At 41.5% G+C, this 20380-nt stretch overlaps 1 protein-coding gene across 1 annotated transcript in view; it reads left to right on the top strand.

Moving 5' to 3' along the window:
- The window catches only part of reep3b (receptor accessory protein 3b), a 35761-nt gene extending 16140 nt beyond the window's left edge, over positions 1–19621 (top strand). Inside the window, exons 3-8 of the mRNA XM_006801644.3 lie at positions 4001–4077; positions 4777–4897; positions 4992–5105; positions 11441–11603; positions 17632–17765; positions 17868–19621. Coding sequence (XP_006801707.1) covers positions 4001–4077; positions 4777–4897; positions 4992–5105; positions 11441–11603; positions 17632–17765; positions 17868–17939 — 681 coding nt within the window. The 3' untranslated portion in view covers positions 17940–19621. The remainder of the gene's footprint in view (positions 1–4000; positions 4078–4776; positions 4898–4991; positions 5106–11440; positions 11604–17631; positions 17766–17867) is intronic.
- The last annotated feature ends 759 nt before the right edge of the window (positions 19622–20380 follow it).

Below are 20380 nucleotides of genomic sequence, written 5' to 3' on the forward strand. Positions count from 1 at the left end.
AGTCGGGTGATGTAACTAATACCAGTGAGAGTGACATTCCAGTCTGCTGAGTTAGTCACACATTCACATACAGCTTTAACACACCCTGTCTCAGACTGCTCCGTCTTTCACCCACTTTATCCTTATCTGCTCTTCTTGTTAGATCTCTGCTTTTACGTTGCTTTTGCAGAGGTTCATAAAGGCATGGTTGGAAATGAAGATCAGTACTGTTTCTTGTTTCATGAAGCAAGATGTACTTAAGCTGACAAGGAGAAATATTTTGTGTGCAGTGCAGCAGCTATTCTGCGTCTCGTTGCTGCTTGTTTGTAGCTGCAGCTCACCCTGCAGAGGTTACTCCAGTTCATGACAAACCTGAAACAGATTCAAGTCCCAGCCTTCTTCTTTTCTCACTGCTTATGAAAACGTGCACGTACCATTGCGCTCACTGACTGATGATAGTTATGTCGCTGAGATTCCAGCAGAGTTGTAGTCGGAGTTGTAGATAAACAGGTCTGTGAGATCAGCCGTGTGTATCCCTGCCATGATTGAGCAGGCCTGTCTGCTCCACCATGTGAGGACATACGACATATCTTCTGCAGTGTGTTTTGGAAAACGTAAGCTGTTGTGCATCAAATGCTTTCCAGATGGTGTTTCCTGATTCAAAAACTCCATTAATTTTGACAAAATCTCTAACGTCATGGATTGGACTCTGTGGTTTACAGATGGCTGTAGACGCTGTACTTTCAGAAAGGTTGGTGTTAAGTGGCTACAAAAACCCAAACAGTCCTCCGGTACAAGCACTGAACTGTAAGTGAGTATGAAAAACAGCCAATAACCAAAGAAAAGCTTTTAAAGACCTCCAGAAAGCTTGCAGAGCTGTTGATCAAGACCACTTAGATCATTTTAAGAAGGTCTGGGATGAAATGAAGGATGACTGAAGACTTGAGCACATAAGATGTGCGTCAGTGCTTGAGAAAAGTGTTGTGATGCTCTGTGTGCACTTTAGAAGTTTGGTGTAATAGAGAGAAAGCAATTTGATGACTAATTGATAAACTGAATAACTTTAGTGTTTCTTTCGTTTAGTCAGGATGAATTGATGGACGGTTAATCAGCTGAGTTTGTTTCAGAGGCACAACTGAAGCTCGGGTGGTCGTAACTGTTGCCCACCTTTTAGTATTTTACCTGTTAGCTGTAAACGTGGGTGTTATCACACAGTGGGGCTGGCAGTGTGGAGCATCTACTAGGAGGCTGAGGTGTTGGTGTTTGATCCAAGTTTAACCTTAGCAGTAGTGGCTGTGCAAGTCTAATGTAATGTTTCTTCTCCCCCCCTGGAAGGCAGTTATTCAAAGACAGGGTCAGTAAATGTCCACTGTAGCCCCAGGAAGCTAAAAGGCTGGTGTGTAGGTTACATCTTAATGTCCTTTGTACTGATAAAATGAATGAAGGAGGAAATATTATATCAGAAATGGAAAGTAGAAGGAAGCTGGGAGCTGAAATGTCTGAAGCAGAGAGAGACTGAACGTATAAATTAAACCTCTCAGTGTCAGCTCACTCTTTACATTTAGTGTGTGTGTGTGTGTGTGTGTGTGTGTGTGTGTGTGTGTGTGTGTGTGTGTGTGTGTGTGTGTGTGTGTGTGTGTGTGTGTGTGTGTGTGTGTGTGTGTGTGTGTGTGTGTGTGTGTGTGTGTGTGTGTGTGTGTGTGTGTGTGTGTGTGTGTGTGTGTGTGTGTGTGTGTGTCCCTGTTGTTTCTCTTTCAAACACACACTCACAGAGAGGAGTGAAGTAAAGTCATTAACAGCGATGAGAAGTCTTGGCTGACTTTCCATAATCTGCATTTTTTAATCTTGGATGTTTTTCATGGTGAACAGCTGTTCAGCATGACGGAGTGGTAGCTGAAACCCCCCCCCCCTGTGGGCAAATGGGACACAATTAAGCATCACTCATTTACTGACACACACACCTACTGCTTGGTTTAACATGGAGATCCAGTCAGACGAGACTGGAAAGCCGTCAAAGAGGGACGAAGGAAGCCAGACCGCCGGGGGGGCGGAAAGAAAAAGGGTAAAAAAGTCCTCAACCTTTGTCTAAGAAGCTTGCAAAGAAAAGTGTCTGGACTTCTTTACGTTGCTTGAAGACGTTTCACCTCTCATCAGGTCAAATGACCTTAGAAGAAGCTTCTTTGACTGCGATGACCTGGATGACTGAGAACCTTCACAGACGTGCTCAACCTTTGTTTCACTGCTGCCAGCCTGCGAAGGAGGCCGAGGCTTAAAGGAGAAAGAACAACATCATTTAAAATGAGTTTATTAGCTCAAACCTGTCCACTGGGGTTCGTGAACTCGTTCACTTGTTCACTTGTTACACCAGTGTGGAGCAGGGTTGAATAACTTTTGAATGCTCTGCTCAGTCAAAGCTTGATTTCACCAGTTGAGGTTGTTGATCATCAAAAATGATCAATTCTACCCATTTTCAAAATGCAGCTTTTTAGAAGCACCCATTATGCATCAGGACATGACCCAAGTATGTCAAGTTGTGGGCATTACTATGTTATAAACGTCTTCTACTAAAGGACGCTGTCACAAATACAGAAAATGTTCCTGTGTTTATTACACAAAGCAATGCACTCTGGGTCGATGATGCAAAATGGTGGCACTCCAGAGCCGCTTATTATAACTAACTCTCTAACTAACTCTCTAACTAACTCTCTAACTAACTCTCTAACTAACTCTCTAACTAACTCTCTAACTAACTCTCTAACTAACTCTCTAACTAACTCTCTAACTAACTCTCTAACTAACTCTCTAACTAACTCTCTAACTAACTCTCTAACTGACTCTCTAACTGTTCAGAGCTACGCTTCCACTACTGTAGATATATTCATAGGACATCTGTTTACCACACACCAGCACATCTGTATATCTGTAGCATATCTTTATATTTGTTCATAGTACACCTGTATATCTGCCCGTCTGCACAGATCATCTGTATATATTCATCTCTACTCGACTTATCTGTATATGCTCGGCTCTTATTGCACTTGCTGCTCTTGCAGTCTGCATCTAATCAGAAGTGTATTTATTTTACTCTGTATTTATTCATGTGCAATGACAATAATCCTGACAGACCAGAATATACAAAATATGAGCTGCTTTTGGTTTTAACTTCAGGTGCGCAGGAAACGAGGGATGCAGTATGAATCCTCACAGCTGTGGAGGGCCAGGAGTGACAAAATGAATGAATTAAATACACAAATTAAGTAATTAATTAAATGTGTCATTAATTAATTAAAATTGGAATTGATTGAATAAATAAATATCAATTAATTAAAGGCACGATCATTCCATTTAAAACATTTAATTATTTATTTCCTATTTTATTAATGACACGTTTAATTATATAATTGCTTAATTATTTACACATTTAATTATTTATTCCTGTTTTTAATGATGTATTTATGTAATTCATTTTGGCAGTCCTGGCCCTGTGGCTGTTCATGAATGAATGTCAGCCCATCAAAGTCAGGGGGCGGGGTTAGTGCTGAAGTCACACCCATTGCTTTGGCCTGCTGTGAGGCTGTATTATAAACTGTGATATGAGTCTGTAGGTGCTCTCATCCTTCTTGCCTTCAGTCGTGCTCATGAGCAGTATTAGTTTCCTTCCGTGTGATGTGTTTCATAGTTTCTAACAGCGAAACGTAACATGACCGAAACAGCAACATAAAAAAGCACGCCCCACACAATCAGCTGTTAATCTGATTTTATTTTTATTTTAGTAAATCTATAAAATCCTAACAGACAGTGGTGCTTAGATTACAGTTGAATTAAAACAAACGGATGATGTCATCATTTCTTCACGATCAGCATGCTGGTTCAGACGCTGCTGCTCTCGGTGGAGATGCTCCCTCTCTGTCCTCCTCGTATAACAAAGATTTTTAATGTTAGTGTGAATATTAGTGATGCTGGTTTAATGCTCAGCCTTCCTTTTAAACGATGATTCATGCAGTTGTCTCTCTGCCTGTAGGTGCGATGGATGATGTACTGGATTGTATTTGCCCTCTACACTGTCGTGGAGACGATCACTGACCTATCACTGGCATGGTGAGTTTGCCACGAATGTTAAACACAAACGCAGTTAATCAAACATTATGTAAACCTCGTAAACTCACATGTCGTACAGATACATCTACACTGACTGTGTGAGGGGAAGAAGACGTTTTCCTCGCTAACCTGAATAATAATGATAGAAATGAACTCTTTCCTAGTGTAACTAGAATAAACTTGTGGATGTGCACTGTGTAGCAACAGAGTCACATTTGCAGGAACTTAAGGTCGAGTTTCAGTGATTTTATGAATCTCATGTGACAACATTTAGCTAGAAGGAACAATGTAACGATTCTGAGGAATTGATGGAGTTTGATGGTTTTTTTGACAGATGTTAAATGCAGTTAAACTTTAAAACACTAAATTTCTAAAACCAATGAGAAGTTTTTGAATATTTGTTATTACTCATTAATAAGAGAAAATAATTTCTTATCCAGTTACTCGATTAATCGATAGAATATTCGATAGATTTGTCCATTAATAAAATAATCGATACCTGCAGCCCTACAGCTGATGTTTTATCAGACAGTCACAGAAAGTGCTGGAACATGTCAGTGCAGTCCAAAAAAACCATAATAAACCTTCAGAGCTGTGTGCAACAAAAACTCGACAACAGGAGTCGGAGTGGGTGCATATGTCTTAAACTGTTTTCATTATGTACCATGGGGTAAACTTACCGTGTGTTTCCATATCCAGGTTTCCTCTCTACTACGAACTAAAGATAGCTTTTGTGATCTGGCTGCTGTCCCCTTACACCAGAGGAGCGAGTCTTATTTACAGGAAGTGTCTGCATCCTTTGCTGTCCTCCAGAGAAAGGGTACATCCATCCGTACATCCACGTGTAATGCAGGTCACACTGGTTTGTTCCCAGTTCAACTGTGTTCTAAAATGTAATTGTTGTCTTCCTTTAGGAAATAGATGAGTACATTGTGCAGGCCAAAGAGAGAAGCTATGAGACCATGGTGAACTTTGGCAAGCAGGGCCTGAGCATTGCAGCCACTGCTGCGGTCACTGCAGCCGTCAAGGCAAGTTACTCTTTTTTTATTTGTCACGTGAGTGCACTACAGTTGTATGTTAGATAGCATGGCTAAGTCTGTTTTCATCTTCTTTCTCACTACTTTGCTACAGAGTAATAAAATACCAGTCTGTCAGCTTCAGCTGTCTTTGCTTGCAACAGCTTCCTTTGTCTGTTTTCTACAGTAACACCTGTGGGCACTGAATGTGCTTATTTAGCTAAATCAGATGTAAGAGCATATAGACCAGGGGTCGGCAACCTGCGGCTCCGCGTGGTTTGGGAAAATAAATTAGAAGTATTTAGCTGAAGTGTATTTTATTTATATTAGTTCTTTTTAACTTGTAGTTCTAAATTGGAAGATTATTGTGACATATAAAATTACATCTTATCATTTTTTCATCGCTCAAAATAAGCGTCACACTCGTGGAAGCCTAAACGCCGCATTTATCGAGACGTTCAACCCCAGGTAGGCCAGTTATGGATGTTGGGATCCACATTATGTCAGCAGCTCCACCGTGAACTATGTTAAAACAAACACGCTCACGCCTCACAGACGACAGCTTACAGTAAAGATGAAAGTGACTCGTACAGCCTGATCTGCAGACGCTGTGCGCAGAGGTTCAGGAGCAGAAGTCTTATTGTAAACATATCACAGCAGACCCGACGATGTTTCCATGAACACGCTTTTCAGCATCTCTTTATTGACCACTGTTCACACACTGTTGCTGTACGCATACAGCCGGCTGTAGCTTTGCAGCTCACAGCCCGACACACACCAACAACAACACAACAGCAGAGAGAGCACAGACTGATTGCGGCGAGGCGTGATTGCAGGTGCCGCTCAGGTGCGTCGCCTCCCCTGCAGCAGCGCTGCAGACCACGCCCCACCACACACATTAACCAGCTAAAATACATATTTAAGCTGAATTTTGCAAATATCTGTTTTTCATTTTTTAGCAGCATAGAGCTTTTTTCCAATTCTTTTTTTTAAAGTCAGGTCGAGGCTCCAAAAGCACAAAGGAGATATGAGGGGGGCTCACAACAGTTTTTGTTTGCTGGATCTTTTTAGTTCAGCTTTCCTTTTGTTATATTTCTTTAAGAGTTCAAAATGTGTTAATTACATAAATAAAATGTAATTTTCTCTGTAACTTCATGGATTTAAGCAACACAGCTTAGTTGTTCACACAAAGCATAAAGGTAAAAAACAATATATGCAGTCTTATCTTCATTTTAGATGTCACAAAGTATTTGTGGCTCCCAGAGTTTTCTTTTGCGTGGAAACAAATGGCTCTTTGGGTCTTGAGGTTGCTGACCCCTGATATACAGTCACTGTGGTATTGGTGCATGAATGAGTGCATAGGAGATGAATCGATAGCCTGTACGAGATCTTCACTCGACGATGTGTCTGATACCCTTTGCACATGTACACACGTCCTCTGTGCATGTCTGTGCCTCAGATGGTCTTCCTGCAGAGCCAGTATAAATAAATTACATTTGAACTGGTTTCTTCAGCATTTCTTGAATACCTGAGTGATTCAGATAAGCCCAGTTGATCTCACGCTTCACAGCACCGGAGCAGTGGGGATGCACTACAAAGAGAAAACGAATGGTGTCAGCAGCAGTATTTAACTGTGAGACAAAACGGTGAACTCCTGTAACAAATTAATAACTGATCACATTATTATTATTATGATGATGATGGTCAAGGATTAGTCTGGTATTAAGTAATTTTATTTGTTTATGGGAGCAGCTGAAAGCAGCTTTATTAAACAAGACTAAACAATTTAAGTTTAGAAATGGAGGAATAATGATTTATAAATAATGCCAAACTAGTACATTATTAATGATTAATAGTGTGTAGTTATTATAATATAGAACTATAATACAATTATATTGTGTGTTTGTGTGTAAATAAACAAATAAATAAAGACAGAATTAAACTGAATAGATTGGACCACTCAGCCAGGATTTAGCAGGTGCAAAGTTCAAGTATCAGAAAATGTTAACATGATGTTAGGATGGTCTCTATTAGTGTTACTATAAGATGACATTAGCTATGTTACCTTAGCATTTCTCCAGTGCTTGCTAACACTTTAGCCTGTGGAGCGGTTGGTTTCACAACGACACCGTCAGCAACTTGAATGTTGTTAATGAGTCAAACTTCAGTTTGACGTTGAGTTCTTGAGTGGTTCTGCTGACTTTGCTACCCATCGACTCTGAATGGAGTTTGTGGCTGACTTCAGCTGAGTATCACTGTGTTATGTTCTGTTTTAGAAAAACAGCACCTGCTTTTTCACATAGTAACACTTTAAAATGAACGAGGTCAGGTGTGCATATTCTAACACAAAGAAGCAGCACTCAGCAGGATCAACGACAGGTCTGGTTGTTTATCCTTGTGATGGACCGAGCAGTGAAGGAAACTTAGGCACAGGTTAAAGTCCAAAAAAATGATTTGTTATTTAACCCAAAAACATAATTGGTTAAATCATGCCAAAAGAATCAAAATCTTGGGCCCATAAAAGAGGTCAAAATAACAGAACTCTACTCAAAGTTGACAACACTACTGAAAACTCAAACAAACTGACCTCACTTAACGAGACAAAGGGGAAACTTAAATAGTGGCTGATCAGCCCACAGAAACAGGAGAAGGGGTAAAACACACAAAACCTAACTAAACCAAACATAATGAACTCCAATTCCCCCCCATGGTCCCGAGTTATGGCATGAACCAATTTGCAGTCTTCCTTTAAAGCTGGCTCCGCGCCTTTTGCACCTCTTGGCTCCTTAATCAAGGGACTGGAACAGCTGCAACTAAGGTAACTCAGAAAACAAAAGATTAATCACACATAACAGTGTAAACTAAAATGTGCGCACTTGTTTTAGAATACAGTGTCATGTGGATATGTGAATTAACTCTAAACCAAAACCAGTTATTTATTGTCCTGTAAATTAATTCCTATATTTAAAGACATGTGAATGCGATGTTACTTATAAGCCTCACACTAACATGCTGGGTGTTACCACTGTGTGGCTGTAAGTGCAGCCATCACAATCCTTCACTGTAGTTTCTGTGTCCTTGCTGTGTCAGTGCAGCCTCCTGTCTCCACTTACTTGAAACATCCTGTTAATCAAAGCGATGCCTCTGTCACTGCCCTGCATCTCTCTTCTCTCTCGCTGCCTCATTTTGAGTCTCTTATGGTTTCTTCCTTGACATGAAGATCTTCTTTCCTTACATATTTCATCTTTGTGTTCCCCGTTTGTCTTTACAGTCTCTCTTCTTTTCTCTGCATGCATGTTTTCTCATCACAGGGTTAGTAGCAGTTTTTCATTTCTTTAAAATAGTCATGCATCTTACTAGGAATTTGATTGACCTTGGCTTTTACAGTAAAACCATCTGAAATGCACATAAAATCAATCTGTTTGAAATATTTTAGCTGAGCCTAGAGCTGTGGTTAGACATGCAAACCTGGCATCTACACCACATGTACCTACATGTACCTGCTGTCACAGACTGAGAAGAAAAGACATGTCAGAGCTTTTCCTCCAGTTTACAGTTCAAAGCTGCTTTTTTGTCCATCTCACAGCCTGAGACGAAGATTCAATAAATAAAGTCATAGCAAACAAAATCTAAGAAATCAAAAAATAGAAAAATAAAATGTGCTGTAATGTGGAAGCTTGCAGTCCTGGCTGTAACCAACCAGTTTACCGAATGAGTATTACAGCTCACAGTGCTCCTTTTGTGAGATATGTCTGCATCCACACTGATAATTAATAAAACATTGGCATTGCTCTTGGTAACTACGGGACTGAAGAACTTATTGCTAATAAGATCACATAAACATAGTTTAGCTTTTAACAGGTAATAAACATCAAAGCATATCACTTTAGATCAGAGTACTTTCTAACCATCATCCAGGCAACTCTTGGTTAACAATTTGCTCGTTTTAAGCAGATGCAAACAATACAAACAGGGACTGTTTTGATGTTCCTGTCACTGCTATCAGGACGGTGCACACATGCAGTAAACATGCATTTAAGTTGAAAACACTGTAGCATGAAAATGTAGCATCATTGACCTGAAATGAAAGCAGAATAACTGCTTCACTGTATTATTGTTAACTCAGAGTGCCCCAGAGAAACCACTGTGCAGATTAAAGGGTCCGACTCAGTGGTTGTGTTCTTTGCAAGTGTAACAAACTCGACTAAATATGAGTTGATATTGTTGTATATTGTGTGTTTGTTGGTCATCAGCATGCAGGGTTGTGAATGTTTTGGATCCTGGGAGCACTGCAGATCTCAGCTGGACGTTTGCTTGTGAGATGATGTTTTCTGCATCTGCACCAACTTGCCTCCTGTCTTCCCTCTGACCTTTGTTTCTTCTCTGTCTGCACTAACATCCTTGTGTCTTCAGGGTTTCGGTGGTTCAGCAGGCTGCTCTGGCAGGTAAAACCAGTCAGTGTAAGCAGCATGGACAGATGTTCTGTTTCGTACAGCTCAGCATCCACCCTTTGATTGTCGTCTGTGTCCAGACCTGCTGCTTGAGAACATCCGTTTTCATTTGATTCTGGTTTTTGGTTTTGGTTTTGACATGGACTTGGTGCTGTTGCAAATACATGTCACTCATTGTTTAAGACACTGTTTGTTTTTCATTGTATGTGTTTGACATTAATTTCATTGTTACAGCAGCATACTGGGGCTTTGTTTACAAACAACAAACAAAAAGAAATTAAGAATTATATATCAAAACCTTCTAAATCACAAAGCTCTGAGAATAACATTAAACACATATGTGAGCTCACGTTGGTGCTACAGGGTGAAAATGTCCCTGTGAATGTCTGACTTTATCAGTTTGAGAATCTTCAGGTTTTGTTCGTATTAACGTTTCTAATATACCTGTAAAGGCCCAAATATACTGCTGTACATTACAACAATCCCCCCCCCCCCCCCCCCCCGCTGTTCATGTTCTTTGTGAAGTGTTTCCATGGTAACATCTTCATCATCATTCAGTAACATCCCTGATCTGTTCTGTACCTCGTTATTCACAGTTAGCGTATTCTTGTCATCATCTGTTCGTCGTTGTATGTTAAATTGATTTAAGCTTTAATTCCCAGATCTGAAGCAGACGGTGTCATTTAATCAGTTCCATTAGGGATCATTTACACTAGTGGGTCGAGTTACAGTGGAAATGCAGCTTCAGTGCTGAAGCCTGTTGCTGTTGAAGCTGTGGTGCTGTGACTGTGGCTTTGGCCCTTATTAATGACACTGCACCCTCTCTGAGAGTCCAGTGTGGATGAGAGGCATCATTAAGGCAGACGAGGCTGTTTCAGTCTTTATTTGTTCCTGATCGTCTTAGAGGCTTGAAAAACAAGTGAACGAATCCTTTAATGCAGACGGGTTCCTTTCATGATGTCTCCCAGTATTTCATGTTTCTAAAAGTACAGTAATGATGAAGGAAAAACACAGATCAGCAGCACAACAAGAAATGAGTGTTGTGGAAAAAAATGTAACGCTTTTTAAACCTTTTAATGTAAAAATGTTGTCACAGCAAACATGTTTGCATTTCTGTGCTCCACCGTCGGTTTGTCTCACAGGTCTTTAAATCTGCATGAAGCCCTTTACAGTTGTGTAACAGCGCAGCAGTGCGGACTGAAGTTTAGTTTCTCTGATGTAAATATTTTATTCTTCATGTAAGATACTGAAAGTCCAACATGAACAATCTCCTCCATACTTCAGTAAATTGTTGGATCTATTTCCAGAAGTGAAGGGTTGCTCAACAGCAGCTCACAGTACTGTAGTGTGTCTGTTTTCACTGTCGGATTTCTGCCGTTCCAATAATATCTGTCCTGTATTAATATATCAGTGTTCCCAGTGAACTAGTAAAATCTGAACAGCTCAGATTTTCACATGTGAAAATTAAAGTGTTGATATTAGAGTCACAGCTACACAATGATGCATAAATATGTGGAATTATAATGCATCATAGCGGTTTAGATGTGACGTGTATCTAAGTTACAGATAAGCAAAGAAATGTTTCCAATTATACAAAATAGAGTTATTATGAGGATTCTGACTGGTGAGTGATGAACTTTAGATGACACTAGTTACAAGCACACAAATACGTCTGCTTCTAATGTAGACAAATTAAAGTCTACAGTGTCATAACAGCTGATGGGATCAGGAACAGTACACCTGTATGACTGTAGCCATGAACGTGATCATTGGAAACAAAAACATGATTCAGATTATTGATCAACTACAGACTCTTCCTGTGATTGTAACACACATCAGCACTGCTGATCTCTGAGATGTTTTTGTGGTGTAATGTGAGTGTTGTGTGTGCTGCAGGGTCAGGGGGCCATTACTGAGAAGCTGCGCAGCCTGAGCATGCACGACCTCACACAGATCGACCAGCAGGACGACAGAGGAAACCAGCTGTACCAGTACAGCTCCCATTCTTCCAACCCTGCTGTCAGGAGGTCTCGCAGCACTGATGCTCCGGATGGAGATGGTACGCACGCACACACACACACTCGTGCACTTCTCTCATAAACGTAACACAACTTCTCAATCACAACAACTCATGGAAAAGGAAACAAAAAGAGAAAACAGTTCATAAACAAACCTAAAAGAATCAAATCTGTCATTAGAGGTTTGACTCGAGTCCTGACAGCTGATTGATAACATGTTTGATATGGCAGCTTTTTCTCAACAATGCTAAGTCAAAGGTCAGTCCTTCGTGGTGGATGAAGGTGGTGTCGTTCTGTTCGTCACTGGTTCTCACCACCGTCTCCATGACAACTACAACACGTCTCGTATCTGAGGAGGCCTGTTGGGGTTTGGAGCTTCGCAGTGAGCCAGTGACCGGACCTTTAGTTATGTGTCCCCTGAAAAGTGTCTCCCTGCTGCACACAGTTCAAAACCAACCAGAACCTGAAGAGCCTGAGCTCAGCGTTCAGACTGTTGTATGAGCAACAGTGTGAGCAGTGAGCACATGTGCTCAACACTCAGTCATGTAAGCACATGCAAACCTCACATGTAACGTGTAAAATGTGGAGATGTCAGTGAAACTCTTACGTTTTTATTTTATTATGAGTTTGGCCAAAAATGTCAAAGCAGTAATTCATGAAGACTGACGCTGGTGATAAATAAGATTATTTTATCACAATGTTGACTAATAATAATTAAGAATAATGACAAACAACATAAATAATAATGATGATGATGATCAGAAGAGAACAATAAGGCACAGATGAGCAGGACTTTGTTAAACAGCTACATTGTTACCTTTACCTACTCTCTGTGTGTTTGTCCTCAGCTTGATGAGAACTGCAGGCTGGTTGGCATTTCAATGAAAACACTGAGTGTGTGAGATGACTTCCCAGCAGACACAGGGGATGAGATAAGGCTGTGTGGGATGCCAGTGGAATGTCAATCACACTCTCCTGCTCGCTCTCTCTCTCTCACACACACACACACACACACACACACACACACACACACACACACACACACACACACACACACACACAGAGCAAGTAGGTGAGGTGTGGAAAGAGACAGAACGGGGGGTGAGATGGAGGAGAGGACAAAGATGAATGGAGATGAAGAGCTGGATGGGTGGATGTGAGGGAGAAAGGCTGCTCCACAGCATCAGGATACTGAGAGAGACTGTATTATGTATTCAGCTCAGACGAAGAGGAGGAGCTACAGAGAGATGAAGACGGAGACGTTTATGCCTGACGACTTCTCCTTTGTGTGCTCCTCGCTGCCTCCGAGGCTTCATGTTATGTCTGTCGTCCTTTTAACAGACTTGAAAATAACTGATGATGATGATGCACATTAGGGCTGTTCGATTAATGGTATATATCTGATGATGATGTGAAAACGGCTCGTTTAATATTACGCTATCGTTTGTTTTGTGGTGTCGCAAAATAAATTGTTTACGGTTTATTTTTTCATGGTTTTGATGGTCGCTATAGTGACTATATTAATTAAGGTTCTCTCTTTCGCTTATATTTAAAATAACCACACTACGGACAGATAAGCGACTGTTTTTACGCGTTGTCGTTAGCAACAGCGACGGTAAACCCTGCATTTGGCTCCGCTTGTTTATTTTCCACATAAACCTTTCACAATAAAGCTGAAGATCCTGTTGAGATTTTTCAAAATAAACTGAAGTGATGACAAACAGAAGGACCAGTCAAAACGAGGAGCTACCTCTGTAGCATGGACATGGTTTGGTTATGAAAAGTCTGACATGTCAGAAAACTGTACTGAGGTCTCCACCACATACTCAAACACCACAAACCTCTTTAACCACCGACGCAAGAATCACGTGACACAGTGTGGAGAGCGTTTACAGATGAGAAGCAACAAAGAGCCGTCAGGTGCTCAAAATAAACCTTAGCCTAAACGTTAGAACAGGCCTTTCCCCGCAGCACGCCGTCTTATACATACAAAGAAAATGACGGCCGTTAGTTTCATGCATCGGTCAAAACTTTCAGCTCCGGGTACTCGACGCCCAGCTGGAAATACTTCAGCTGCCCGACATTCCCAGAATTTACAGAAAAATGTTTTTGTGATTTATATCGTTGTCGGGACGATAAAGGTCTAATATCAGGATATGAGATTCTGGTCAAATGGCACAGCCCGACTGCACGTTCATTTTACTATTAACAGATCTGATGCTTCATAAATCCTGCATAGAAATGTAGAAGCTTTGTAGTGTTACGACCACGTGTGGATGAGACGCACGGAGTCGGGGATGTAAAGGGGAATGAGCTTAAATACCTTGAGCCATAGTTCTCACGTGATTCGAGAGCTGCGGTACTGCAGCCCTTTGCCTCCCAGCCATCCTTTGAATATCTTTGAGTTTACCTTAAGCAAAATACCAGACAGTTGCTGTGTGAGATGTTCTAATCAGCCTTTACTTAAAGCAGCGTCGAGTACGGTACCAGCACGTGAACACACCTCTCCTGACCCTGCATTATAGCCTCGCACCAATCCCTGCTTCTCCACAGCGACCCGGCTGTCAGTGGCGGCTCATGTAAACTATAGGAACAGTTTACCTGACATCAGGTGACAAATGAGAACACTAGCAGAGCTGGTCCTGCACTGTCCAAGTCAACAAAACATAAGATTTGTGGTAGTTTGTTTAAAGCAGCTTAATTTTGCTTTAACAATGAATCATATCCTGTTTTTCACCTTCTTCACATTGACCCATCCAGATAGAAAATACATGTAGCTGTCCATACTCTGAAAGCTTTCAGTCCTGTGTTAAGAGCGTACACAGTATAAAAGATGGGTGTGGCTTCTGTGGCGTCACCCACTGGTTTCTGGCGTTTGAAGCTTCGATAAGCGTTTCCACTGTGGGAAGGATGCAAAGATATGGACGAGGAGGGTTTGTGACTGTGAAGCTGTACGCTGGCTGACAACCAGCTAATCAGTACATGGTTTTGTTTCACAGGTAACTGTGTCAAAATAGTGACTGAGACCATAAGAAGCCAGGTTTTCTCACTGACGTCTTCATGACTGGAAGTCTTTGTGTAACCATCGTCTTTCAGGAAGAATGCAGCTTTTTGTTACAGCCTTGGTTTATACTGTCGGTGGTTCTTTGCTACAAAAATACATATAGAAACAACAACAAGGTCGACAAGAAGAATTGAGGATGACATCATTGCTGTGAAAATTGCTGTCAGTTAATTGAAGAGCAGGAAACATGTTCCCCTGGACAGATCAGAGCACTGATGAGGCATGGTGCTCTGTTCTGGATCTGTACTGACCACAGAACTGGTCAGTGAACTGACCAAAGAAGAAGAAAAACTCAATGCATCATGGGAATCCCCCATCAGCCTACACCTATTGCAGCATAACTAAGGGAGGATTCAGGGTCACCTGGTCCAGCCCTAACTATATGCTTTAGCAAAAAGGAAAGTTTGAAGCTTTAAAGTAGAGATGGTGTCTGTCTCCTGAATCCAAACTGGAAGCTGGTTCCTGAAACCTGACGGCTCTGCAGGATGTTTCTGTGCGAGCGCCGGAGCCGTGCTGTACAGTCGTGAGTGTCGTTCTGTCACAACACATAGTGTGGTTTCTTCTTTCTGTTAGTAATTGATTTTGAGTGTGTTTGGTAACGATTCATTCATCAAGTCCAGATCAACTTTGTCATCATACTAATATTCAAGTACAGTGCAGACAGTTGATACAAGTAGGAGTGTGTATCGGCAAGAATCTGGAGATACAAGATGTGTCACAATACAATATATTGTGATACTAAAAGCCAGACGATATTTGTTTGTGTTGATGATATGAAAACTCACAGTAAACAGTCCAAACTGTTAAATGCTTGACATGAGCTATGTTAACTAAACTAGAGGGATGCGTTTCACTCACTTTATGTTCAAAATGAATGGAGAAATGTGCCTCATCAGAAGATAAACAAAAACCACTTTACTGATACATCAACTATTTCTTTGAAATGTAACACTGAGGTCTTACTTAGTGAGTGCTATGATTTTAAAATACTAATCCAAAAAATGCTCTCTGCAGCATCAAAAAGAAGCACTTTTATGTGACCTTAACATAAACAAACATACATGAAAAATGAAATTGCTTGAAGAATTCATCCAAGTAAACATTGACAATATAAAGTGCTAATAAAAGAAGGTCCAGCCCTGCAGTGTCCATCAGTGGAACACGTTTTGTGCAACCTGTTCGTCTGTGTGACTGAAGGCTCCACGGATCAGTATGTGAGGAGCTGTGATCTCCAAGTCCAAGCGTTGCGTGTGAAAGCAGCCGTCTCTGCTGAGCTGAGAGTCCAGGACTGTCGCTGTGACTTCTTGGTACAACTTTGGAGAGCGATGTCTGATATGTTGTCCGGAGAAACGGTGTAACGGGGCTCCAGCGTTTTAATCACATTACCAAATCCTTTATTCTCTGCTGCACTCAGCCAATACAAACCAGTACTGACTGCGCTGGTTGTGTTGCACGAGTCAAAGTTGCTGGTAGTTTTAAGGTTAGCATTTGATGCTACGTTGCTATGGTGTCTAGACACATGTACATTAAATTTGTGTTAGCTGAGTATTTGACTGTGGCGGTGCAGATGTTACAGACTTCAGAGCTCTTGTCAAAGTCTTTACTGCCTTGTTTTGTCCTAAATCCAAAAGAAGTCCACACATCTGCTTTGAAAGCTGCTGAGGCCGGCTGCATCCTCTCCTCTTCTTTCATCAGTGAGCACAGTTTGCCACATGTCCGCCGTTCTTCTTTGGTTTGGTAAAATCGACGCTTCTACAGCACATCCAGTGTTATCACGAGACCTTGTTTTTCCATCATAGTGAAAGCGGTAAAAACTGCTAACAACTAGCAGCTGGAGTTTGAATTGCTACACATAAAAGAAATATTCAATTCAATTCAATTTTCAATTCAATTTTATTTATATAGCGCCAAATCACAACAAAAGTCGCCTCAAGGCGCTTCATAGATACAGAGAAAAACCCAACAATCATATGACCCCCTATGAGCAGCACTTTGGCGACAGTGGGAAGGAAAAACTCCCTTTTAACAGGAAGAAACCTGCAGCAGAACCAGGCTCAGGGAGGGGCGGGGCCAACTGCTGTGATTGGTTGGGGTGAGAGAAGGAAGACAGGATAAAGACATGCTGTGGAAGAGAGACAGAGGTTAATAACAGATATGATTCAATGCAGAGAGGTCTGTTAACACATAGTGAGTGAGAAAGGTGACTTAGGTGAAATACACAGTATTTAAGTAAATTCTCAATAAAAAAAATCGATAACACTGCTTTTGAATATCGATTCAGTATCGTAACACGAAATATCACAATATTCCAATGTATCAATATTTATCCCTGGATACAAGAGAGCAAGAGTGTGAGGCAGTCCTGTCCATGATGGTTATGATGTCCACGAGCTTGTAATGATAAGCTCAGTGCAGTGAAGAGCTGCAGATGTTATTAATAATGAGGTTATGCTGTTGTGTGTTTATGACAGTGCAGCCAAAGAGAGGCAGTTCTGGTGTGTGCTGCCCTCTGCTGGGACACATGCGCCTCACAGTCATCGCTCACACTCTTCAGTATTACAGTTTTCCTGTTGTTGGTCCTCACAGGACCAGTTTGTGATAGTTTTGTGTCTCGTTGTTGTTTTAGTATCGTTGTGTATTTGATTTGTGCTTCTGTTTCCTGTTTATTTATTACTGTACTGAATATTTCAGTTTGAGTGCTTATTGACTGTGGGCCTTTTAATAGTAAAAACAGTGTAAAAAGTCTCACGTTGAATTTGGTGTTGGTCAGCACTGACGCCTCACAGCAGGAAGGTCCTGGGTTCAAATCCGGGTACTCCAGCTCCACCCAGAGGCCAAAACACGCAGTGAGGCTGGCAACTCTGAGTCTGTCATAGCTGTGAATGTGAGCGTCTCTCTGTGTTAGCACTGAGCACCTGTGCAGGGTGAGCAGATGGAGAATAGATGGATGCAAACATTGTGTGTTTTGGTGATTCCTGACGCGTCTGTATGTGTTTGTTCTCCAGAGTACTATTACGATCAGGAGGAAAGGACGGACGAAGAGGCCGAGCCAACCTTCTCTGAGGACGAGGCCGTCAGTCAGAAAGGACTGAGGCGATCGCAGAGCGTCAAACTGTCTCGATCCAGAGTTCGCAAAGACGTGAGTGTTATTAGTGTGTTGATACATCCTGCCACAGTCAGCAGTGCTGCATCTCTGGACTGTTGAACACTAACGAGTGTTTTTCTTAAATGTTGTCACCAGGCTCGTTACGGATCACTGAAGATTAAAGGCAAGAAGAGACCAGCGCTGAGCTCCGTCAACTATGGAGTCTGAAGAGATTACTGCTGTCACATACACGCAGCCGAGCAGGCTGCTGATTGGTGGATGGTACTGTCAGCTTGTTTTTAGCTCTGACTTTTCCCTCTGCTGAGCTCTTTGACGATCACCTTTCTGCTGACATATTTATTACACGCAGTGGCTCAGAGAGCTCGCTCTCAGCGAACACGGGCTGACTTTGTTGTGGGACGTGTGATTTGTTTCTTTCTTCGTTAGCATCGTAGACATGTTTCTATGTGTGTCTAGATTTTAGATCAGCTGTTGATTTGTTTGTAATTTTACAGAACACATGCCGCCTGAGGCGTCCTCTGTGAGGAGTTCATAAAGTCATGTAGCATCACAGCATGATAGTAACCCCTCAACAGGCACAGGTTTGGTTTGTTAGACTCATCTTTGGTTCTCCACTATTGTACTTTTTGCATCAATGATTTTTCTTGTGCAAAAGACCAAAATCAAAGTTTGAGTGAACCTTCAACTATTATGTGCTTGGCTGGAGTCACGTGACACTAATGGCTAACACTCACACGTTGCTTTTAAAAACCTTAATTAAAGCTTTATCCAGGCAGTTGTTGTAAGAGCAGCAATGTCCAATAACACGTCTGTCTTATTAGCAAACATGACAGATTCAGCTACACAACAACACAGTTGTGTTACTAAGTGCATTCGGGAGTAAATCATCCTGATTTGGATTGAACTTCATTTCAACTTTCAGCTCAGAGTGAAAAATCACTGTTCTCGTGGTGGAATATAAAATGTTGAACTTACATTTAGAATAACCAAAGTTGTTTTTATTATATATAAATATGTTTTTATCATTTATTTAGCAGTTCAGCTTCAAACTCTATTCGAAAAGTTTGGCATTAGTTCTGCTTTTGCTGCCTTTTAGCTGTTTTACCTGCTCGTACCAGGTTGGAGTCTTGACTTGTGGCCTAATTGGTGCCCACTTACAGTACCAGTGGAGACCAATGTGCAAGCATGAACGTTTGAGGAGAGCAGCACTGACAGAGCTGATGTTCAGACTCTTCTGTTGGGGGGAAACCAGGTGAATAAGAGAGAGTGTGAGCACTTGTGCAGGTCTGCAGCTCCCACTCTTGATGATTATTTTATGGTGTACTGTGTCCCGATCACTCCCCTGGTTGTAAATTTCTACATCGTGTTTTGTGCTATTACTCAAGTTTTGCTTTCTGAATGGTGTTTTTTGTGAGGTGATCAAAAGGTGTTTTGTATTGCAACATGTTTTGCACATATACCTCCTCTGATACTTTTTTATCTTTATGCTGTCCTTGCTTGTCATCTCAGTTTTAATGTAACTAGCTGTGAGAGGATGCAGGAGGTGGCTGATGGATGCTGATCCCAACAGCTGCTCGTAGCGTTCGTTTCCTCGCACACTGCTGGTTGTGATTTCTGCGTTTCTCTGGCAGAAACGATGTCGATGTGTCATCGTGCTTCTGGTTCAGCAGGTTCTCCTAAAGCAGAGGAATTTTCAGCCTTTTTTTATTTGCTTTGATGCAACAACAAGCCAAACGTTTTCACATCAGCGGGTCCGTGTAACGATTGTAACTGACTAATGATACCAAAGCTTTATGTATCCACACAAAGCTGTGGCTGTATGAACTTTGTGGGGAAGATACCTGGTGTGTGGAGGTGTAATAAAATCAAGTTTGTCTGACTGCAGTCAGGCCAACAGATCCTGTGGTCTGTCCATTATTATTCAGCTGAGAGTTTGCAGCACTTTATTCTGTGAAACTGGCAGTCGATCGAATGTAGCGCCCATATTTCCTGTTAAAATCTTTGTGTGAGACTATGAAACATTACTGTACAGTGTTAATGTTACAGAAGAACCGGACGTGAAACAGACAAAATTCCTTTTATTACAAAATTATCCATAAATATATGAACTGTACTCCTGTGGTGTTGGGCGCTGTAACAGTACTGACCATGGTCATAATTCATGTTTCAGTGTATGGTGCCACTCGGTCTTTTTCAGGAGCAAAGTGTGGACAGATCATTTTTCATTTGCTAATGAAGAACAAAAATCTGAACTACGTTGAAGCTGATGATCTCACAGTTAAGAACCGCCCACAGAGCAGCGTTTGGACTTCTCCCTTTGCTCGTTCACACCTACCAACACCTGTGAAGCTGTACAGATGAAGCTGTGTCTGCTGGGTTGGTGTGATGTACATGCTGCTGCTTCCTGTTTGTCAGTTGACCTGTGGTGTCTAGACTTCAGCGTCATACACAAACACAACAACATTAGAAGTGTGTGAAAATCACACAGTACAGAGTTTGTACAGGGCTCAGATGAATCTGACAACAGCACATGAATGTGGTTCTGTCAATATAAGAACACTGACAGCAGTAAAGCCAAGAGTCTGATCCCAAAGGCTGATTCTGATCATCTGGACGTTTTCAGAGGGAGAAACGTTTCATCATCATCA

The sequence above is a fragment of the Neolamprologus brichardi genome, unplaced genomic scaffold (genome assembly GCF_056152115.1).
Source record: "Neolamprologus brichardi isolate AB-2024 unplaced genomic scaffold, ASM5615211v1 NODE_ptg000038l+_length_1369362_cov_1, whole genome shotgun sequence".
Lineage (NCBI taxonomy): Eukaryota > Metazoa > Chordata > Actinopteri > Cichliformes > Cichlidae > Neolamprologus > Neolamprologus brichardi.